Here is a 17,070-nt window from a genome sequence, read left to right as displayed (position 1 = left end):
AAAAGAACTGAACTGAGTAAGAAAAACTGAAGTAGTATTTTAATGCAGCAAAGTGAACCAAAACATTACTTCTATGTATGCATCATTACTGAACAATGCAACTTCTCTCCTCCCACACAAAATTCTAAATAGAAATCTCAGCAGAACTGTATATGCATATATAACTTGTTGGAAAATTACAAGGCTCAGGCATAAAGCTGTCAGCTTTGACAACAATATATGGCACACTAGATCTCTTCTGAAAGCTCAAGAGGGAAATGTCAAAAACTAGAAACTATGCATCTCCTTCTCTGTAAACAAGATAAACATCTAACAAACACTATGTGGGGTGCTTTTTTAAGGTGGTACTAGTCTGGTCACCTTACCTTACTGTGTGATGTGGCTGTACGACTCCTTAGTCAGACTGCCATGTCAAATGACTGTCTATAAATACCAGGTATAAGTTTGAATTTAGTATATTACTTGGATAGCCACAGATGAGCTATAGAAATCATAGCAAACAAGGGCTAACTGCATGGGAGCACTCATCATACAGGAGTGCTAGGTTTTCCTTTTCCTGATAGTAACACAAAAATAGGTATTTACAATGTAACAAAATTTCATGAATGAAACAGATCTGTTTAGATCTGTATTTCAGAGTTATTACTGTATTTTGCGACTCCTTTCCTTTGAAAAAGGGCAAAATAATTAAAAGATAAAGTCACTAATGAATCACTGGTTGGTTGGAACGTGGTAACTCTGAACAAGAAGACTTCTAGGCAACACCTCACCCTGAAGGCTTGGCAAAGACTTACTTTACACATATCCTAATGAGTTCTAAGTAAATTTTTTTTTCTGCAGGTCAGAAGACTGAGAACATATATTACATAAGTGTTCAGGCTGTGCCGTAAAACACTACAACATTTGGTCCACAAATTGTCTTCTATCCTTCTGAACTATGCTGTTAGTAAGGAGAATATACTCAAGAGCATCAAAACTGACAACTATCTAAACAAACTAATATTTGCATAGAACAAATACATTTAGTTAGGGGGTATTATAGTGCTAGTCTTAAAACCTTTCACATAAGATTTGCCATGTCAGGACACAGGCCTAGCCAAATACTCTACTGCACACACCGAATACTCTACTGCACGCACCAAATACTCTACTGCAGCAAATGTTATTTTATGAAAGCAAAGAAGAACATTCGATGGGAAGAAAAAAAATTAAAGAGGTACAATCAATTTCACTGTGAAGTCAGCTCATGGGAATTAGATTAGTAGCACTGAATTAGTACTCTTAGCAATTTTACAGTGCATTTGGCATGGTAGAGAATAATTCTCAAATGTCTGATAAGTTACTGTTAGACTTTTAAAAATCTAATTCAAAGCAGGAAAAGCATTACAACAACAGAAGATTCTAAGTACTTGTGAGGATGAATTTACTTTTTAAAGCTGACCCAACAGCTTGCTCCTGTCGAGAGAAGATTCCACTTCCCATCCCCTCTTGCCTCTCTTCTTCCCAGACTATTCCAGTTCCATGTTGCTTCTGCTCTCAGGTGCCCTCTTCTCCACTTCACTGGCTTTAGTATTTCTCAGATCCTTCAATAAACTAACACAGCGTCTGGCAAAAAACTACTTTGTGGTCTCTCTTGGATAATTTACTGAGGTTTATTGAGTTGAATCAGCATACTGAAAGGACAGAGAATAAGAACAGGAAGGAACACAAAGCTGATGTGGGGGAGGACAGAAAGGGATAGCATCCCCCGCTGTCAACACTAGCAAGCTGATGATCCAGTTCTTCAGCTCCCTCCAACAACACAGCTGATGAACCACCTTTAAGCCTGGGTGACAGACGAGAGGTAACTCAAATAGCCCTCTGTGAATTCTTTCAGTGCTGGTACAGTTTAGCCTCTATGGCACCTTATACAATGATGCAATCATGGAAAGGCAGGCCTAAGGAAACAGCATTTTGCATCCCTAAATGCAATTTTTAAAGCTCAAATAATAGGGATTTTATTTAGAAGTTGAATAAGTCAAAAAAAAAAAAAAAAAAAAGCCCAGTAGAAAGAACATATTTACAGTTCACTATTAAGAATAAAACGCTAAATAAGATACCAAGAAAATCCTTAGATCCCACATCATGCACATTTTTCCTCCTATCTTAACAGTAAATACAGTAATTACAAGCTACTAAATCACTTTCATAATAGAACGGTATTTCAGGCAAAAGCAATTTCTGTTAGCACCAGGGGAACACAGACTAGTATTCTGTGGTACTAATTGTTTGAGTTGGTTTTCTTCCTGTTCTTAGGGAGAAATGAATGGGAAAAGATACTCAGTTTAAATGTTAAAGGGAAATAAAATCCACGTGTGATAAAGCAGCATGATAAAACACATTTGAAATTATACATACCATTTACCTACTCATTCAATTCCTCCAGAAGATCTCCAATATTGCAAGTAGTTTGGGATTTTTTAACCTCCTCACGTATATGAATTTTTTTCTGAATTATACTACTCTGAAGTGACAAAATTATACAATTTAAAATTTGGACATCTGATGATCATGAACAAGTAACACATTATTGAAGGCTAAAGAATCTGGGATCTGAAGCCACAGGGTTATTTATACCGTAGAAAAATTACAAACTTAGAAACTTCTAGAACTAATCTACACATTTTCCCCCTCAAAAGCTTCACAACTTAATTAATACATTCATATCTTTTTCATTTCTTCTTTTTCTTCTTCATTTTTTAAAATTTCCTTTCAACACATATAAAACACAGCTTTTTTTAAAGTTCAAGTTTCCTTTAAGAAAAAAAAAGAAAGCTCTAATCAAAACTAGTTCTATTTTAAGCATAAGGTCCAACTAGGAAACACAGTAAGGTTCCTTCTAACACAATAATCTATGATTCTAAGCTATTGAAAATCTTTTAGAACACCCTTTCCCTAAAGTAGCTCAAATAAGTCATGATGCAATACTGTTATGTGAAAAGTTGCACTACTATTAATTTTATTAACTTGCAGACATAAGCTGCAAGTTGCAAGACATAACTTGCAGACATTGCAAGTCACCACAAACAAATGCTAATTGATTATTTAAATAAATAACATTTTTCAGAGAAAAAAATTAAACCCATGCAGCTCCCTCACACTAGTATCACAGCATTTTTCCAAAAGAAGGTCAGAACCGCTTGCCACAAATACATTTTGGAAAGTATTGTAACAGTAGATAATTAAAAATTTGGGTTGTTTTATGTATTTAGGAAATCAGAAGTACTCAAGGTCCTTTAAAAAAAATTAAATGCTTGCTGAATGACTGGAAGTGTTTCTGGAAGACCTTTCCAGAAGCAAATCCTTAACAAAAAAAGTGCACCATGTGTTCAAATTTGTCAGAATGGGTAATGTTTGTCATTAGTAATCAAAAAAACTCACAGACATACATTTGATACTCCTACAAAAATACCACACCCAGAAAAGAATAGACAGAAAAGAAACCCAGAGATAGGATCTTACCACTGAAAGGTTTTGAATTGAAAGCAGTATCTGCCAAAGGTTTTGTAAGTGGTGAGTGGAGTCATGCCGATGTATCACCCATGTTCTATTCACATCTACAGTGAATGGCTGCAGACATTCATGTCCAAAGCCTGGCTTGACAGGGAAGCCGTCTTCTCATCAAAGCATATACGTACACGTATTGACTCATTCACTGATCCTCTGTATCCTTAGAATATCCCTCTCCTGCTGTCCAGTCTCCCTTCTCTCTCTACCATATTTCTAATAACTGGGTTTTCATCTCTTTGGAAGATGTATCTTTAGCTGGACTGAGTCCTAATTTCCATTGAAGTTCTCTCCAGTAACAGCAATATCCTGATGCATTGCAATGCTATGTTGCTAATATTAAAAAAATAAATGTTAAAAGCACACCCTCAAAAACAAAAAATGTAGCAATTTCCAAACATCTCTGCTTCTCAATGCCTTCTTTAGGTTTGTGATAGCAATATTTACATATGTAAAGCACACAATCCTCCCTGACTATTTGTAAACAGTGTCTTGTCATGTTACAGAAACATAAAAAGATTAACATATGACAGTTAATCTACTTTCAAATTCAACACCTGCCTGGGTAATAATATTATGTCAGCCAGAAAAGGAGAGAAAAAAAAATTTACTGGCTTAAGAAAGCAGTTTTAAACAGCATTTACTTGAAGGGAGGACAGTCAATTGAAGAGAAAGAAAACAATGGTAGAAAAAAAAAAGAGAACAAGTACACAAGACAAAGGTAAGCACGAAGAAAGTACAACCCAGTATCATCTCTAAAAGCTAAGAAATCAAGGAAGCTGTGAAACCTGAGTAACACAATGGATATAGAACATGTTACATAGGTTGTTCGCACCTTTTCAAAATATTCTGTCATATGAAAATGCTGCAAATAAGTACCTACAATTTTAAACAAAAAAGAGGAAAATTTACATCTATGGAAACAAGTGGAATATCAAATGAAATTCTCAGCATCAGAGTACTCTCCCAAGTAATAGACATAAATGGTTCCCCAATCCCACTTTAGGCAATTAAAAAGACCATATACTGCATTTTTTTTTTCTCATCTTCCAGTTATTTGGATAAGGAAATTAATTGTGAGGCTTGCAAGCTGCTGTCTCCAGTTCCTAAAAATTACATCCAGGCTTACTAATACTGCTATATTGTACAGAATGCACCTCTACTTTTCACCTAAGATTTAAATTCAGTCAAGAAAGATCTAATTTTCGAAGTCAATGCCCTTTTCTTTGTGTACATATAAATTTCCCATGTTTTGAAGAAATGTACATTGTTTTAAGCACTCTGAGTTTTGGGTACAGCTGCAGTACTCATTGCCAACTTGCTCTAGCATTCGCCCAATACCAGCCAGAGTATTAATATGATGTAGGTGTCTTCAAAGAGCTTGGAGGCTACCTGCCAGTTCTACAGAGCATAGCTTACAGCTGCTAACATATTTTGGTTAGTACTAACTTCCAGTACTAGTTCAGCACTTAAACAGCTTATTTACAATGGATTTATAATCCAAACAGTGTTACTGGAAACAAGCGTTAACTCTACAAATAATAAACACAAAAAAAAGCATTCCACCAAAACTAGCCTGGACTTCCCACATGCTCAGCATTAGTCTTAACTCTGCTTTCCTCATGTCAAGAGGAAAAAAAATCCACAGTATCTTATTTTAATCCTCTGTGCTCCCAATGTAAAATCCAAACCAGTGTTCTGTTCCCTCTGAAACACCTTATGTATCTTCTAAACCTAAATATTGCAGTTCATATACAATATTCAGTTAGTCTTTCTTCTTGCATAGAAAGATGTTACATTAGTTTTGATGGAAACACTACTGTTGCTAATATTTTTTTCCATGTTACTGGAACACTGAATACTTTTTGGTAATGTTTTATACTTACTTTTGCATTATTTTTGATTCTGATGTTGAAACTCTCTTTAAATCTTACTGTGCCTAGATGCAGATCATTGAACAGCAATCAGTCACCACACTTTTGGAAAACTTCCACTTTTGTTATAGTGTCTCACTACCTACCATGTAAACATTTACTTTCGAACTGAATGCATACAGCCAAAACCAATTAAATAAAATTCTTCTAGTTACTGACACAACCCTGAATATTATTGATTACTAAAATATTAGAACAGCTTCAACAAAACAAAATATTATTGGATATTATATACCTTTTTTTAATATAAATAGAAATGAGTGACAATATGGAAGAAATACATGTTGGAAAGTAACAAATGTGAAATTCCATGATATATATAACCGAACCAATTCCTTGCCACTTCCTCTATTTTGACAAGCATATTTCGTTCATTCAAAACAAACTTGCCTACTAAATATGCAAAAGTAATTTAGAAAAAACAAATCTGATTATGAAGGAAATAAAGTGACCATACACCTTCCCATTAAAAAAATGCTACATTTTCTTCTCATACAAGTTGTTACTGTAACAAAATAGATTTGTTTTTCCTTAGCCTTTCTAGTCCTTTGAATCAAAAGAAAATTAAACCAAGCAGGATTATTCTCATGCTTAGCAAATACATCACTATACAGAAGATGGAGATTATAAATAGCAGTAGGTCCTCACTTTCACAGCAGTCTAAAGTCAGCCACTGAAGAGAAGATGCTTTCAGAATTACTTCAGAATTTAATCAGGCACTTACAAGTGTTTGAACTTTCACATTAAAAAAAAAAAAAATACAAGAAGACACACAGAGCAGGGATACAAAACAGTCTTTGTCTACCTGCAAACACTGGAATTCATAGATTTTATAAAGCAAAAAGAAAACCAAAGCAAGCTTCAGACTAGTTTTATACCTGGCACTCAAGACCCTATAGACTATCATCCACCAAATTTCACCCAACCAGGGCTGTAGACCAAATTTCAGCCTACTAAGAGCTGTATGGAACAGGAACATTCCCAGAAGCTGGTATTTCAAAGATGCTGAAGTAGACATATAACATATAGACAGACTTCCCAAATTGTCAACTTGCTATGCAAGAGCATACAATGAAATGTGTTTGGGGCATAACTAAGCCACCCATCCCTCCTGATCACAGTTGACACTAACAACTTTTTTATTCAGGAAAACATGACTACCTTCAGCCTTTTGAAATTACAGAACAGACAAAGAGATACAGCACAGATACGTGAACCCACAGAAATTTACAAAAATCTACACTTAGCCTAGAAAAACTCTCCTCTATGTAGGAAGAACATAAACAGGCAACTGGCAGGACCAAGAGTACAGACACAAATATTTTCTGCCCTCCTGACACAAAGTATAGTATTTTGGAAATACTGCCCAGGAAGCTGGAATCCCAAAAACGGATTCAATGGTATACTCTCTGTTGAAATAACATCTTTTTATCTTTTAACTGAGTACTTTAATTTTTTTTTCACCAGGTATAAACTTAATGGACAAGTTTTTACTTTAAATAAATTCCTCAACTATTTCAAAATTAATAGTTTTATTTGAAAAAAAGAATAAAAGAAGTGTTATTTCAAAACAGCAAATCAGGTATAAGAAATGAAACCCAGGTTACACAGTTCCTCTACAACTATTTTACTTACTCATCTTGGATCTGTTTCTACTTGCAGCATTCTTATGGTTTATTAAAGACCTTAAATTCGGACTGAGATAAAAGTTACTATTACAAAAAGCAACGATTACAAACTGCTGTGAAAATAAACTGGCTTGCATGTAATTTATGGAAAGCAATGACTGTCCAAGCAGGGGATGCTAAAACAATGAACATGAGGTTTGGTTGCTTACTTAAAAATACAAATCAAGAGAACCTGCAAGCATTTCTCAAGTAATAGTCTAACTGCACAGAGGAATTTGTCCTAGGAAATATAGGACATATATTAAATAACTATTAACTATAGAGGCACATTTTAATATGCTAAGTCAAGATTTTGGGAATTGCACAATTTTACATTAATGAAGACCCTTCACATTCCCTCCTAGATACCATTCTGGTTACCAGTGCTTCTCAATCACTTCCTCTTTTCCCAAAAAATTCTTGTAAGAGACAAAATTGTTTAAAATTCCTTGGCTCCAACATTCCTGCTATCAGCTGACAGAATTCCAGCACAGATGGAAAAGTAAATTGTGAGATAAAACATGCATTCATGTTTTCTTTAAAGTACAAAAGCCTTTATTTCAGAAATACCAAGCAGTGCCCATCATCCACTGCTTCATTTGCTTAGAATTGTAATGACAAAGGGCATCAGTATTTGCTTAAAGAAAGACATTTCCTAAAGACCAAGTAAACCCCTAACAGGTAAGGAAAAGAGAAACCTGAGAGCCAAGAGGGAAAGAGCAGGTCATTCCATTGGTTTCTTTTCTTAAACATGAACTACCCTTAATTAAAGAAGGATCGACTTACACAACTGACATAAGTACAGCTGTATTGACTTTACGTACACTACCAGACTGGTTATCATGGGAAAGGAGGGTTGTACAGTAGTCAAATACATACACAGGCTCTGCCATTTTGTCTGCACCAAGCTCAGAACATTAACACAGAATAAAATGATGTAGCTTAGAGAACCAATTTATTTTTCGCAGTCGTACTGGCAAAATAGAAATTGAGATTCTCCAAGAAACAAATAGTTCTTGCTCAGTAATTCTTAACTAATATTTCCTCAAAAACACCACATCCTTCGAGTTAGGTATCCCGCTCCTAAATTCCACGTGTTTAACACAAACTTCTCTTATCCTGCACAGCTCCTTGTAAAAACTGCTGAATTAAAGTCTAAATCTAATTTAAGCATACACTCCCAAGCATTCATGCAGTCAAAAAAAACCAATGAAAGACAATATGTTTTCATAGTCAACAGTATGGAAATAAACTACCTGGCAATGCTATACTTGGATGTTCTTACCATGATTACATCAAGAATACTACAATTTTCTCATACTCTGTAACTCCAGTCACAAAGGAAAAGCTTGGCATGAATTTTATGGACTCAAAACTATGCCATCGGAGAGCAAGAAGATATGCTCACACTCCATCAAGGAAAAAACAATCACCACCACACATTTTGTAAAAGAATATTGGCAGGATATACGTGGGTAGCTGAAGCGGCCAAACTTGACCTATATCCACAACAGAATTAAGATGATGTTTGTAAAAATACAGCACAGTGTAAGTAAGTAAGACTCATACTTATAGTCACACCTTGATAGATCCGGGTACATTCTAGACCAAGGCCACTGAAGCACAAAAACGGATGTAAAATTCTCATTTTATACCTGTAAAATCTGGGTTCTCACACAACTCAGTCCATTTTTACACTTTACGAGAAAGTGTAAAAAAATCTCATACACTGATGCTAGAAGTCAGCTAGATGGGCATCCTCAACTACTCTGTCTAGAACAGTATAGGGTGTAAGAAAGACACGAAGTGTCCTGAAACATCCAAGTCTTGACAGACAATATCAACAGCAACACAGCAAATATCCACTAGGAACAGACAGCCTGCTTTTTTCTTTAAGTTCCAACTCTAGGAACTTCTCAGCTGAACAAAAGTTGTACTTACTCCAACTCCACAGGAAAACATAATCTCGCTATATAAATACCAGATTCATCACCCAGAGCCTGTATGAACTTGGAATTTTTTGGTCTCGAATGCCTAAACTGTACTATCAAAATTAACAACACATGTTGCTGCTCTCATTTAAAAGAAAAAAATTCAGACCCCAACACATCCTGGTGCAAGGCAACGCAAGAACAAAAATATGGGAGCAAGACCTTGCCAAATCCATTGGATATTTATTCATAAACATCCACATTTGCACAGAAAAAAGTACTGAGCCACACTCCGATGAGTATGGAAATCTGCACCTCCTTAAATCCTGGCCCTAGGGACCTTGGAAAGGTTAAGCCCCATTTTTCGCACCAAGGAACAGGACAGCAGGAACTAAGAACGACTAAAAATGATGGCACAGATTAAACTGAATGCGACACTAAAGTGGGGGCATCTGGACCACGCAATAGCCTCACCTCCTGAATGCGCCTGCGGGCCCTCTGGAGCACCTCCTCGTACCCCTTCTGTCGCAGCTCACTCAGACTCTCGTAATACTCTTCGGGGTCGTCGGTCTCGGTGAAGAGCACCTGCGAAAGGATCTTCCAGCCACAGGTATCCAAGCTGTGAACCAAGTAAACTTGCAGGTTGTAGCAGAGAGCGTCCATCTCCTGCTCGGATAGTTCTGGTGCTCCGAAGAGCACCGTCCACATGCCCGAGGGCTCCTCGGGGAAGGCAGGCAGGTAGGGCTCCAGCTCCGAGTTCACCGAGCACAGCTGCTGATGCACGGCCCGCAAATCTTGGAAGGAGAAGAGGCCGGCCCAGCTGCACTCCTCCCCCGCCGGCTCCGCGTCGGGAGCGCTCAACTCGCTCGCCCGCGGCGGCGAGGGCGGCAGCGACAGCCCGGCGGCCACGTCCTCCTTCCCCAGCTCCAGCACTTCGATCTCCTCGGCAGCACCTGCCCCCTCCGGCCCGCGCTCCGGCCTCCGGGCCGGGCTGCCCTTGGGGCGCAGCGGGCTCTTGGGCAGCGCCTCGGCCCGGGGATGGGCGCAACCCCGGGACGGCCCCGGGTCCCTGCGCACCGCGGGGCCGCCAGCCTTGGGGACGGCTCCGGCCTCGGGGCCGCCGCGGCGCAGCTCACGGGAGCCGCTGCGCTGGCGCTGCGCCGTGCGGTTGTGGCAGGTGATGGCGAACTTGCCCTCGATCTCGTTCCAGGCCACGATGAAGGCGAACTTGTGCTTCTCCCGCTCCTGAAAGGCGTGCGGCCTGACGGCCACCCAGTCGGCCTCCAGCGTCTCCTCCAGGGCGAAGGCGGACATGGCGCTGCGCGACTCCGCACACGGGCACACGCCGCCCGCCCTCCGCGCTCCCGTCCCGTCAGCTGCTCCGCAGCCCCGCACCGCCTTACCGCCCACCACCAGCCATCTTAGCGGCTGGGGCACAAGGGGGAGGGTGCGCTGCTTCCCCACCGGAGCGACGAGGGAGGAAGGGCGGACGGGAATCGCCTCCTCCCGCTCCTCGCGCGGGTCCTGCCGGTCACCAACGCGGACAATGCGCGGCACCCCCGCGCAAGCCCCGCGCGCGCGTCACGTGGGGCGGGATCTGTTTACAAGCGGCGGCGCTGCGGCAACTCCGCGCCGGCCCCGCCCCCCGCGCGGCCTGCGGCAGCCCCGCCCCCCGCGGCGCCTTCCCCCATTGGCGGAGGGAGGCGGGCGGAGCCTCGCGCCCCGGGCGCGCCGCGGGGCCGCCACGCTCGCTCTCCCTCGGTGGGCGTGGCAGGGAGACGCCCCGCCCCTTCCCTCGGAACCCCAACGCGGCCGGTCGGGCGCCCTCGCGCTGCGCCGTGCGGAGGAGCCGCTAGGGGGCGGTGCGGCGGGGGCCGTGGGAGGGAGGCGGCGCGGCGCGGGAATGGTTTAGTGGTTGTTGTGTGTGTTATTTCTGACCGGCGATTGAAGCAAAATGCTAAAAGATTAGTTGTCGGGAGCGCCTAGCGGCACGCCGTGCAACACACGTTTGCGCTCCTGTGCAAAAAGAGTGCACTCCCTGCAAAAGAGTGCAGCTTCTGTGACGAGTCCTGGCGACAAGGGCGTGTTCCGAAATAACTGTCTTGAGGCAGGTGCGTACTTTATAACTGCAGGAAACTGCACTGAGACCTGGCCTTTTGTGCTCACACCTTGGGAGTTTTCAGTGTCTGCAGTGCTTTCCCAGGTTGCCAATTTTATTGCAAAACACGTAGGTTTCAGTGAGGTTGGACAGACAATTCTCACAAGCTTGTCTTGAAGGAATGATGATCCCCTGTGATTCTGAGCCCAAGGGAAGCTCTTTCCCGATGCCCTTTGGGATATCCCATTTATCCTTATGTACAAATGAACAAAAATACTTCTTACTAAAACAAACTGAAAATATTTGCACCAAAAATAAGACTGGTGGACAATGTGCATTGGCCCATATGGTGGCTTGACCTTTGCTGGATGCCTCTTTATTAGTCCCCATTTTCAGTTTTTCTCTCCCCTGAAAAAAAGGAGAAAAAGTAAGATGGAAAACAACTAATAGGTTTAAATAAGGTAGTTTACTGAAGCAATAGTTTATTTAGCATGCAAGCTAAGGAAAAAGACAGATTTTATTCTCTACCTACCAGCAACAACTGATGTCTGGGCATTTCCTGGGAAGCAGCACTTCAGCTCATTTAACTGCGGTATCTTCTGTTTTCCCTTATATCAGGACACCACCAGATTACACAAATCCCATAATATGCTAGGAGTATTAATTATTAGTATTAAACAGCTCACTGTAGGGATGAACAAGGACTGCAGGGGCCTATTATTATTGCATAATAAAACCATCCACATCAATCATGGTCAGAGAAAGAGAGATATAGTCCCTCATAATCCCCCAAGATAGCTCCCCCAGCATGGCGAAGCCATCACTGTAAGGGCAAAGTCATTGTTTGTGTAAACACGTTCCTAAACTTCGCAAAATAAAGAGATAAGCAGCTCACAAACTTAGTGTTCTGCAGGGGGCTTGCTACATAACAGCCACTATAATGATAGCATGCATGACATAAAACTGACATTGTCTTGCCTCATATTGGAAGCCAAAAAGAACTGTGGTGGCTTGACCTTGGCTGGATGCCAGGTAGCCACCAACTACTTTATCACTTCCCCTCCTCAGCTGGACAGGGGACAGAGAATAAGACAGAAGACAATTTGTGGGTTGAGAGCAATTTACTTAAGCAAAAGGTTGCATGCACACAAGCCAAAGAAAAAGACCAAGATTTTATTCACTATGTCACATCAGCAAGTGATGTCAGGCCACTTCCTGGTAAGCAGGACTTCAGCACAAGTAGCCATTGCTCTGTAAGGCAAACATAAATAACAAATGTCTCCTCCTTCTTCCTCCTTTTGCTAGCTTTTGCATTTTTTATGTTTTATGATATTTTATATCCATATGATATTAAATACCCCTTTGGTCTGAAGGGGTCAGCTGGCCTATTTGTGTCCCCTTCCAAGATCTTGTTCACCCCCAGCCTACTGATGGGGGGGGGGGGGCAGAACATTGGGAACACGGCGCTGGTGCTATGCCAGTGCTGTACAGCAGAAGCCAAGCACTGGGGTGTCATCAACATCTCTGTAGCTACCGGTGCAAAGCACAGCACTGTGAGGGCTGCTGTAAGGAAAATTAACTTCATCTCAGCTGGACCAAATACAGCCCATTGGTGATATTGTTGTCCTGCTCCAAATCAGAGGAAGCACCGAGGAAATAAAAAATCTTCATTGGAATTTGCCAGGAAAGCCAGAATGAGTCACAACCTTTTTCTAAATTTACTGTATTGACTATCATACTGTCCTTGGAGGCTGAAGTATTTGAGAAGGGCCTCTGGCAGTCCAGACATTCTCTGGACATTAACCTCATGTATGCAGGAGAATGGAGGTTACATCTGAAAGTCCTAGCTGTTAGAAAAAAGGAGGAACTATGGCTCAGCATTCCAAAGACGTACTATCTCTGTTCTTAAGGTTAAGGGTGACATATTCTGTACATCTTGGATTGCAGCACTCTTTCTTATTACTGTAAATGTAGGCATCAGATCAAAGCACCTGTGAAATGGTGTGAAAAGGATTTGATTATATCCCATCCAGAAGTGGCCAAGCAAGCAAAGAATACATTGGCGGAGAAAATACAGTATCTTTCTGTTAAGTATTCAGGGTGCTGGTGGAGTCTCCCACTGTGGAAACATTAGAAACTCACCTGGATGTGTTGCTTCACACCTGCTGTAGGTGACCCTGCCTTGGCAGGGGGGTTGGCCTAGATGATCTCCAGAAGTCCCTTCCAACCCCCACTCTTCTGTGACTATGTTATTCTATTAAACAAAAATTTTGGAGAAGAATGTAATCAGCAGGCCAGTTTTGTCTGTGTAAAAGAAATGTGTAAAAGAAAAAACAGTGAAAATGCAGCAATATATATCTCTCCCTACATGTCCAGGCTTAAGAAAATTTAACATGGATCAAATATGTTTCATCAGACAAAGGATGAGACTCTTGGTCTTTCAGGTACACTAGTGTAGAGGTCTTCTGGCTGTTCTCAGACTGCAGAGGGACAAACTGGTATGATTTAAAGCAAGAACTAGGTAAATGTAACATTTAAGAGCTGGCTGAAAACTAGTCTGGAATCACTTGGCTACAATTAAGTTTCTGATAGGCCTCTTTTCAGGCACAGAAAAGCCATACCATCAGCTCTCAGTAGCTGTCATACTTTGCTAAAATCGTACCCCTACAGAAAGAGACCTACAAGGAAATAACTTTTTTAGATTACATTATCAATAAGCATTGAGTAGCCTTCATAGTAACTTCTGTATTGGGAGACATCCATAACTCTTCATACATAAAAATACAGACAAGTCTTTTCAGATGTTAGTGAACCTTTTTTAAGGGTGGTTAAAGGAAAAACATCATTGTTCCTAAATAAACCAGCAAAAAAATTAAAATCACATTTTAAAAGTTCTAGATTGCCTGCAGTTTGTGGTGGGGTGTATTGGACCATTCATCACTAAAAAGAAGTGGGTTAGGTAGCACTCAATCCACCTGAGTTGTTGATTCATATGTCTTAAAAAGATGGTAAGTTTGCAGCAACTGAAAGAACTACTGGCAAGTGTCTCTGAAAAAAAAACTCCAAAGCTTTCTGGAGAGAAGGGAACTGCTGCCATGCTGCTGCTGAGATCATGACACTGCAGCACATGGGGATCCTGCCACTATCATGGAAACTGCATGCCTGAGAGGCATGGTTACTTTACCAAGAGGGCTGTTTTAAGTAGCAACAAGCTGGCTTATTATGTTTATAGAACCAAAGCTCTTTGAAGGTATTTTGGTTTCGCACAGCCTGGTTTTTGGTAGCAACAGAGGTGGCTTCTGTGAGAAGCTGCCAGAAGCTTCCACACTGTTTGGCAGAACCAATCCCTGATGGCTATGAGGATGGACATGCTGCTGGCCAGTTAGAGATGTTGGTAATGCCTCTGTGATAACATATATAAGAAGAAAATCAAAACAAAGTGGGCACAGTTTTTCCTAGCTAGAGAAGAGGAGGAGGTGAGAACGTGTGAGGGAAACAACATGGAGACTCCAAGGCCAGTGGAGAAGGAGGGGAGGAGGTGCTCCAGGTGCTGGAGCCGAGATTCCTCTGCAGGCCGTGGTGCAGACCATGGAGAAGCAGCTGTGCCCCTGCAGCCCATGGGGATCCATGGGGGATGCAGAGATCCATCCACAGCCCATGGGGCAGGTGCCCATGCTGGAGCAGGTGGATGCCTGGGAAAGGCTGTGGTCCAGTGGGAGACTCTATGGAGAGAGGGGGCCCTGCTCCCAGGCTGGAGCAGCCTGTCCTTGGAGGACTGCACCCCGTGGAAGAGTGACCACACCACAGCAGTTTTGGGAGGACTCTCTGCCCGTGGGAGCAACTCAGGTTGCAGCAATTTTGGGAGGACTGCTGCTTGTGAGATTGGAACCATGCTGGGGAAGTTCACAGAGAACTGTGTCCTGTGAGAGGGACCCCACGGCCTCACAGGGGAAGGATTCCTCTCCCTGAGCAGCAGAAGAAAACCTCAGGTGATGAACTGACCAAAATCCCCATGCCCTGTCTCCCTGCTGTCAGTGGGAGGGAGGGAGGGGTTGGGAGGAAAAGTATTCTTTATGGGCTTCTTTTACTTCTCATTATCATCTGATTTTGTTAGCAATAAATTCACTTTGTACCTCTAAGCTGAGCTGTTTTGCCCTTGGAGTGTTTTCTCCTGATCCTTATCTCAATTCATGAATCTTTTGTTAAATTTTTCACTCCTCTGCCCAGCTGTGGCAGGGGAGGGTGAGGAAGCAGCTATCATGGGTGCCTGGCATTTAGCCAGTGTCAAACCATGACAGAGGCCACAAGAGTCCTGTCACAAGTGAGCTGAAATGCAAAGTTAGGAATTCAATCGATGTCCTATTTCTCTTTAAGAAGTGGGTCAAGTGCCAGAATTTTTAAGGCAGGGAGTACTTTGAGTCATTGCTGTCCCTGGGCAATGACATTTAATTTAAATTTAATAAAATCTTGTGATTTTTAATAAAATCTTGAACTAGTGAAACAGAAAAGAGTAGGTTTGCAAATTTCCAGGAGTTTTCTGCTTTTTCTGCCTTGCAGTATCATTTCCCTGAGCCTTTATTTGCTGGTTCTATCAGAATCTGATTTCAGTTCAGGCTGGTGTGGGGAAAACAGGGAATCCAAATCTGGCAGAAAAGGTGACCTACCTAGGCAGATCCATACATAAAAAATGCAAAACTGAGCTGGTGATGGGATGAAATCCTATGGAACTGCACATATACATTTACTGGCACGTGTGAGGTAGATAAGTAATTGCTGAGTGTAAAGCCTTTGAATAACCTGAACCCTTGCAAAGTGATCTCACCTGATGCTGCCTAAATTGTCTTTTGAATGCTGATGTTGTGAATAGGAATAGGAATATTCTTGTATGTGTTTATACAAGCATTCCAGCACATGGTCTGTGATTCCTGCAGTATGCTGCAGGCTTAACTGAAATTATACCCATCTGGATCTGAATCCTTGACCACCTTGGATAAAGTGGCTTTAGTACAAAATGTTCATGAGAAACAAGGCCTCATCTGGGAAGCCTGATTTAAGGTTTGATCAATTCCAAACAGCTGCTGTGGAAAAGTGATTTCTGCCTGAATACAAGACTATAGTGTCTTAGTTAACCAGTTAACTTAGTTAATGCATGTTCTTTTGGCAATTGTGATGAAAGGAGGAGGTAATTCAATAGTATGCTTCAACGAACTGTAGCATCAGAACTATGTTTAGGTGTCCTGAAATTGCTATTAAGTGTTGTGCTCAACATAGCTGTGCTGGACAAGCATTTTTAGTAGTTTTCTGTTGATAGTATGATTCAAATTTTAGTGTGGGCAAGCCAAATAGCAACATCTATTTGTTGTTGGTTGGAGTCCTTTTTTTTATTCTGGCAAAAGTTTTAGTAGTGTTTCTGTGATTCTGTTTGTGTTAAGTGAGACAAGACCACCACAAGCCTTTGTGGTGTCTTAGTAGCAGTGAAACACCCACCCAAAAGCATACTTTCTAGTAATAGCTGTATCTGCACTTGAGATTCTGGAAGTGCCCATCCCTAATAGCTTTGATAGAAAACATATCAGGTAGTTTCCAAGGACAAGGATTTGCATTGTATAGCAGTACCAGTATAGCTACAGTGCATGTGATAGCCTGTCCATTTTATGGAGGACAACTGTATACTTTGGGTATTTATGCTGGCTCTAAACTGAAGAACTTTCTGCAACCAAGTATTATTGCAGTTGTAGAACACATGGAGTTATTGCTGTATGGTAAGCTTTACGAATGTGTGATGAACTGAACTTGTAATGTAATCTCTTGCTTACTCCTGAGAGGGCACTCAGGAGTTTAAGTATAAATAATTTCCTTTCCTTTAAAATAATGGTTCATGAAAGTTAATCTTC

General features: G+C 41.3%; 1 protein-coding gene across 2 annotated transcripts in view; it reads right to left on the bottom strand.

Annotated features, from left to right (window-relative positions):
- The window catches only part of JMY (junction mediating and regulatory protein, p53 cofactor), a 64,368-nt gene extending 53,743 nt beyond the window's left edge, over window positions 1-10,625 (bottom strand). For both annotated transcript variants that reach the window (XR_008441163.1, XM_054002792.1), the window contains exon 1: window positions 9,553-10,625. Coding sequence is in view for 1 of the 2 variants with exons in the window: in XM_054002792.1 (XP_053858767.1) it covers window positions 9,553-10,392 (840 nt within the window). In the remaining variant the exon portion in view is untranslated. The remainder of the gene's footprint in view (window positions 1-9,552) is intronic.
- Between the last annotated feature and the right edge of the window lie 6,445 nt (window positions 10,626-17,070).

Source organism: Vidua macroura, chromosome Z, assembly GCF_024509145.1.
Source record: "Vidua macroura isolate BioBank_ID:100142 chromosome Z, ASM2450914v1, whole genome shotgun sequence".
NCBI lineage: Eukaryota > Metazoa > Chordata > Aves > Passeriformes > Viduidae > Vidua > Vidua macroura.
The sequence above is the reverse complement of the archived record's forward strand: the minus strand, read 5'-3'. Positions and strand labels throughout refer to the sequence as shown.